Below are 6,846 nucleotides of genomic sequence, written 5' to 3'. Positions count from 1 at the left end.
GTTTGTATGTATGATCCAATAAAATACAAACAGAAAAAGGTTTTGGGTTCTGAGTTTGTGATTTTCTCCTGGGTTTGATAAGGAACACTTACTGGGGTTATATGCTTTCCACAACAATAAACCATGGCTGCTTTGAATTTTTCCATTTTCAGATATATGGATTTCTGGATCTGTCTTTTGTGGGTGCATGTCTATAGATTTAAAAAAAAAAAAAATGTACATCTATACTTGCATGCATCTCTCTTATTCAGTGCAATTGTTGTTTAGTTTCAGCTATGGTCATTTTAAATTCACGACAGTCCCTGTCAGACGTCATCCTCAAATTAAAAAAAAAGATAACACATAACTATACTTTGGGGCTTCTTTACACAATTCAGGGATTATGATGATTGCACCCGAAATGTGCAATAATGAAAATTACAAACTACTGAAAGTATGGTTTACTGTGTTACAGTACTGCTTGTACGAAAAACAGTTCCCAAATGATCTTCAAGAAGGCTGGCATATCCACAGAGCATCCATCTACTGACAGAGGAGAACAGTGGTTTTCATCCAGTACAACCAAGGAATGGCCCAGACCTCAAAATGGCATTTGAATATCTAAATACACAATTACAAAGCCAGGTTATTGCATTGCAGTTGTTTTGCATAGTTAATCTCTTGTACAAATCACAAATACTTGAAAGTTTATACAGAAGTTGACCAGTTTCTCCCATTCATATTGGAAACAACCTTCCCATCTACAAATCCTGCTTGATTTTATGAACATGTGAGTTAATCTAAGATAGCGAATAAGAAAATAGGGTTTAGCACCATTTTATAACTAAGGTGGAACATGTGCAAGTACTTTAATCAGTCTCAATTTGCAAAATACATGTTTAATTTCCTTAAACCAGCAGTTATTACTGTTTCTACATTGATGTTTTTTTTTTTAAATATGTTTTATAAAGCCCACAGCATACAGCACTTTACCTTTGGGACAGTCTCTGAGCTAGCGTACCAAGACTTATGTAATGAGGCTAGTATAAAAGGACCACCAGGGTTGTGGACTGGTAACTACCCCCCCCCCCCCCCCCCCCTTGAATTTGTTAAAGATTTGGAAAATTGTCTATGTTTATGTCATTAGACTAAGGGAGAATGTCCATTACAAACAATGTTAGTACAATTAAAAAAATTGTCTAAGGGCTTTCATCAAAAAAAAAAAAAACAAACAAAAAAAAAAAAAACAAAAAAAAAAAAAACACAACAATCAATTAATATAAGCCATTGCCACAAGGGGGCCAGCAACAACCCTCACTTGAGCTTGAATGACCCAGCTTCACCATTCCTGTTCAGCAAAGATACCCTCTCTGTATTTTAAGCTTACAGTATTAGCACAGTTAATAACAAATGGCAAAACAGTGTGGCCTAGAGGTCAGAACTGAAGCCCGGGTTCCTTGGCACAATCAGTAACTCCATTCATCCTCTTTGCTGCCGAGATCACTGAACTACCTGCTTTAGTTTCCCATCTGGTTGAAAGTTACAGTTTTCCAGGTCAGGGTGCCCTTTTTTGCGACACACAGTACGTGCGATCTTCACTTCGAGGATGTACTTTATTCCTTTAACAACCTACAAAAAATACAGACATTTTAGATTTTATACAGTTTAATAAATCACCAAGGTAATTATGTTAACATCCTTCCAAAATGGAATAGTTTGTTGATGCTACTACAATTCTAACATTCAGAGAACTGGTGGGTTTTAGCAGCTTGCTACATGTTTAGAAACTTTTTATTGATATATTTATTTGCAATTGCCCCAGGGAAAGACCAATTGTTGTCTTTATCAACTTAAAATTCTATAATGAGTTTCAAAAAATCTTTGCGATATTTGCAGAGAGATACAGATAATAAAATACAAAACTTGTACAGTTGATACTTTTTATGTGCAAGCCCCTCAGAATGGAAACAAGATCTAATTGCAGTGGAAAGCAGGACAGGTTTTAGTTTTACTTTCAAGAGAGTGATTTAAGTAACTTGTGCGGTTTGTGACTAAAGCTCCTTGAAATACAAAAGACCAGTGACTAAAAAGATTGCCTATTAAATATAATTGACCTGTTAGTGTGCAGAGCACCGCCAATACTGCTTGTGATTCAATGTGCCATTGAGTTACTCTGAATCACTCAGTCTGTTTAATGATTGAAGAGTAACTTGGAATGGGTGTTAAATATTAGTTAAGATAACTCTAATATTTTTCTTGTTATTTAGATTCACTTTGTATATTTCTATTTCAGACACCACATGAAGCACCTCTCTGAATAATGTCACATGAAGTACAACAGAGTGTAACCATTAACCTTTCCCCCTACCACACTGCCTACAGTGGGTGTAAGAAATACATCAATAATAGGATGTGATACTATAACAACAATACATTGATGAAGATAACTCTGATATTTTATAGCCATACCGAGTTGCTCTTTAAAGTGTTACCACAGGCACAAGGAGGAAGATTATGCATGGTGTACCATAAAGATCTTTTCCAAATCTGAACCGAATATATGAATGTTCATTAAACTATTAATATGTCTGACCAGATCTTTAAAAAAGTAGAGCAATCAGAAGAGAAACAGTCATAATAACCAAAAGATTAACTTGTTAATAATATTAATACTTGCTTGTGTGAATCGATTCTTACCTGAACCTTTGCATCATCAATAGCAGATGCTTTAAAAAGGAATATGTCATTTGATCTGTTGTTAAATTCATAGGTGGCCGTCTTCACTGCTGCCTGAACTCCTGAATCATTTTTACTGACAGGCTTAGCAGCTCCAGAGTTATCAACAATATCAAGCTTGTGCATTTGGAGAAGTACTACAAAAGAGCAGGAAATGAAATTGTCAAGGAAGTACTTTTCCTTAATAACACACAAGGGATGCACACCTATAGAGTGGCTGTATATGTCTGTTCGTACATACAGATGTGCGTCACACTTTTATCCTTAGACATGTTCACAGAACAATACAAGATGTTTTGGGCATTCATTAGCATCAATTCTTGAGTCAGGGTTCCCTGCTTATTTATGGGTTTACAGTTTGGATGGGTTAATTAAAGCAATGGGTCAACTCAGTTAAATTAAACTTTACAAGTACAATTTTATTCAAGATACTGTAAACATTGTCCAAAATGTACTGTTTTCTACAGTATATCCAAATAGCTTATTGAATTGTTAAGAAACTTGATACAAAATTTTTCATTTTTTTAAAACCAATTTTTGTATTTATCCCAGAAGACAGAGATCAGCCCTGCTTCTTATCCACACTGAATATGGTCAGTGTCTGGCCAGTAGTGTTAAACCTCTTTGCACAGCCTGGGTGTGAACTAATGCAGTCCAAGCTGCACTCACCATGCTCTCCCCGTGGCAGTGCTTTAAATAGATGAGCCACTCGGTTACCCCCTTCCCACATATTCCCAATCTCAGTCTCTTTGGTCTATGAGGAGCTAATGGTGACTATTGCACTAATGTACAATTGGTTATGAAGTCTATATATGTTGGGATCCTGAATTAGGCCAGACTTTGCTGCTACAATGTGTACATTCCATTACAAACCATATCCATAGATTTAAATCACATCATGGCAGGTTGTTCAGACCCTTTACATCCATGAAATACTTTAAATACACACAACACCAACCTCCAGAATCCCCCCCCCCCCTTATTTATCAACAACCACAAACATCACAATTTGATTCACTTGAACTGGTAACACTCAGGCCAATCCATTTATGTATATACCCTGCATACTGTGTTACTGTGATGTACTGTTGTTAAATTTCTTATTCTGGTCTGCAGTGACACAGTGCAAATACAATCCTTTCAAATATAGTGTTGCCATTGGTATGTTCATAATGTCTTTATTAATAATATACTTGTTTCAGATGTATTGAAAAAGTCAAGACATCTGAAACACAAGAACAAACTCCAAAACCATTATTTAAACGACCAAGAAAGGTTTCATGAATAACTCATATTCAAATACAGTGGTAGTTATGATTCTGTTAAAATAGTCCAGTATTACAGTAGCATTGGCCAGTAATGTTATGCAAGTGTAAGGCATTACATTTATTTTTTGTTTCTCGCAGTAATTGATAGCAAGAACTAGTCGGAAGCTTCTAACAAATAAAAAACCAAAGCAGGAAAACCACAGTTTGTGCACCACTGCAAAACTAAAATATAAACGTATGCGTCCTGCCAGCTAAGATAGTTTTCTTCTTTTACAGCCTGCCCTTTGATGAATTTTTACATCAGAGCAGACTATTTCCATGGCTTCTGTGCTGTTCATGAGTTTAAAAAAAAATAATAAAAAAACACTGAACACCCTTTAAGGTAAAATGCAGTTTCAAAATGACTTCCAACAAGTGCCATGTGATTTGCCATTGCAAATCTGCAATGAGTTTACTAATCAACTAAAACTTTATTGTACAGTATTCAATTCAAAATGGTGTTATCTTACCATTGGAAGAAGCAACACAACCAAATGCAATTAAAAGAAGAACCCTTGTACCAGTCTCCATTCTTGTTGGTGAGCACTGTTGAACTCTGGTCGAACACTCAGTTTCCTGCAATGGAACTGTTTTTACCACACACACTAACACATACACACTTGCTAAATGCAGATGCAGATCTTAATATCTGATTGGCTACCAAAGCCCACATGAAATACGTAACAGCAAGGTTACACTGTTAATATAGTGTAGCTTTGTGAACTATATTTCACCACCTCTTAGTAATACAGTCTTAATTTCATAAGAATGTGTAAACTCCCCTGCATGTGGGGTGTGTTAGAGATTGTTAATTAATCAAATTGGCTTTCACGAGCTATTGGTTCCCTGAAACTGACTGCCCTTGTTTAATTGGTCATTTTTCAATTATACTGTTAAGCAGCAGCCCAATGTAATTTGGTGGATCAGAGTTCAAAGTTTACCATTGTATTTTAAACAATTTAACAGGTATAATTAGGGTTTTTTCTTATTCTGTGGTTCAGCAGCTGAAGAGTAATTTGGTAAGATCGTTGTCCAATGATTGAAATCACACTTTAATTGATACATTGGCCTAGTTTAAGTAACACTGAGAGAGTTCTATTTAGTTATTTTAGTTTTGCATTGAAGAGTATTCGTTTAAAAAAAAAATGTTATTGAAGCAAACTAAATGCATTAATGAACCCAAAAAAGTATTATTCCAGTTTAAACAATATAGGTCTTCAGTTGACCAGTTTTGAATAACGATCCAGCGGAAAGATTCTAGGTACTGCACAAAGAAATGGCCTCTTGCTTCTTACATGCCAATAAATAGCTGAAAAGAAATGCTGATTCATGGTTGGTTAAAACAACGTCCTGTATTTCATCTAGTCAAACCGCAGTTTTTCAGTTTTGATATCATCTACAATGCATGTTTACCACACTATTTGTTGTACTTTGTTCCCAGCTCCCACACATGCCTTTAATCATTTTTCTTTCTTTTCTGCATTAGCAATAGCAATATCTTAAAAAGCTGCACGAAATGGAATTGTTGTACTTTGGGTTTCTTTAGATTAGTTTGATGTTACAAATCAGTCTGTATGGTTTTAAAATGTACATTTACATTTTGACACATGCTTACTTTACATAAATTACTCAAATCCATTATAAACCATTGGTTTCCTGCTTGGTTCCCTATTAAAGTGGTTCTCTTCCTGTTCGGGTACACCACACTTACTACACATGGAGCTTTCCCAATACACTTTAATTAAAGTCATGTTCATAAGGCTTAGGAGATGACATGTGTGTCCCAAGCACCAGTGGACAGTCATTCCCATTACAATACCTCTGTCACAATAAGCAATAATTGGGACTTTTTGTTAATCTCTCAGAAATGATTGGGTGTAGTCATAAAACAGTGCTAAAGCATTTTTTTAATGTCTTTAACAAGGCATTTAAGTCAAATTGAGTTTCTTATAATTTAACAAAAATTTCTGACTTAATGTGAATGTGAGGTTTTATGTGGCTACACATTCTGTGGATAAAACAAGTACACACACAGCAACTTGACTGACTGCTGAGAAAAAACAAACCAAGCTTCTAGAGAAACATTTAAAATTTCAACATTTCTAACAAACAATACCAGCTTGGACAGATCGGTAATGCTGATCAGACCCTGTATTTTTGGACATGCCAAGCAGTGGTCAATGCTGTTGTGGTTGTTGGGTTACAGGTTGCCTGATGCTGTGAAGTGTTGTATCGTGCTTTTTGTTGCCAGGATGTGTGCTGCCGAAAGTGAATGGTGTTATGTCTACGACACGGATGCCATCTTGATTATTATACAGAACAGTAAACCAGCTCCGTGGTTAATCTACAACAACACTGTTTCGTGTCAGTTTTGTACGATACAACAGAGTAATTGAGGTTGTATCTTTGTAAATGCATATTTATTGATGTTTTTTTTTTCCTCAAATTGAGGGTGGTAAATTTGTGCTGCATCTTAAATTCGAAGGAGTACGGTATTTGACAACATTGACAAACAATTGTGTAAAATTACTGTAATTCTGTTTGTTTCCAGCAGGTGGCACATGTTTCAAGATAGGGGCTGAGATAAGGATATGTGCAAAGTGATTTCTGGCTGCAAAACACTCACGTTTTGTGGCCAATATGGTCGTTTTGCACGTGCAAACCGTGTGTATCGGCTGTAAAGTGGGACTTCAGCGGCCATAAAAAATGTGGCGTATGTAAAGAATGGTTTTCACCTGCTGTTCTGCACCCACTATCAAATTAGCTCTTTGCCATTACTAATCAATTGAAATCATATTGAAATGTATTCAAATGAAGAAAAGAG

At 35.8% G+C, this 6,846-nt stretch overlaps 1 protein-coding gene across 1 annotated transcript; it reads right to left on the bottom strand.

The window, feature by feature from the left end:
• Positions 1 to 25: 25 nt before the first annotated feature.
• On the bottom strand, positions 26 to 4,595 carry LOC121316871 (cystatin-F-like). Its single transcript, XM_041252150.1, has 4 exons — positions 4,493 to 4,595; positions 2,677 to 2,852; positions 1,492 to 1,608; positions 26 to 600 (listed from the first exon to the last, which is right to left on the bottom strand). The coding sequence occupies exons 1-4, from the start codon at positions 4,551 to 4,553 to the stop codon at positions 523 to 525; spliced, it is 432 nt and encodes a 143-aa protein (XP_041108084.1). The 5' UTR covers positions 4,554 to 4,595; the 3' UTR covers positions 26 to 522.
• Positions 4,596 to 6,846: the final 2,251 nt, after the last annotated feature.

The sequence above is a fragment of the Polyodon spathula genome, chromosome 6 (assembly GCF_017654505.1).
Source record: "Polyodon spathula isolate WHYD16114869_AA chromosome 6, ASM1765450v1, whole genome shotgun sequence".
NCBI lineage: Eukaryota > Metazoa > Chordata > Actinopteri > Acipenseriformes > Polyodontidae > Polyodon > Polyodon spathula.
This window is presented reverse-complemented; position numbering and strand designations above follow the sequence as displayed.

What these genes read in the sequence shown, in the direction of transcription:
- LOC121316871 (XM_041252150.1), bottom strand. Translation starts at nt 4,553, where the DNA reads ATGGAGACTGGTACAAGGGTTCTTCTTTTAATTGCATTTGGTTGTGTT. An exon ending in TTGTGTTGCTTCTTCCAATG is followed by an intron (nt 2,853 to 4,492) that starts GTAAGATAACAC and finishes GCTCTTTTGTAG; the next exon opens with TACTTCTCCAAATGCACAAG. An exon ending in CAGATGGGAAACTAAAGCAG is followed by an intron (nt 601 to 1,491) that starts GTAGTTCAGTGA and finishes TTGTGTATTTAG; the next exon opens with ATATTCAAATGCCATTTTGA.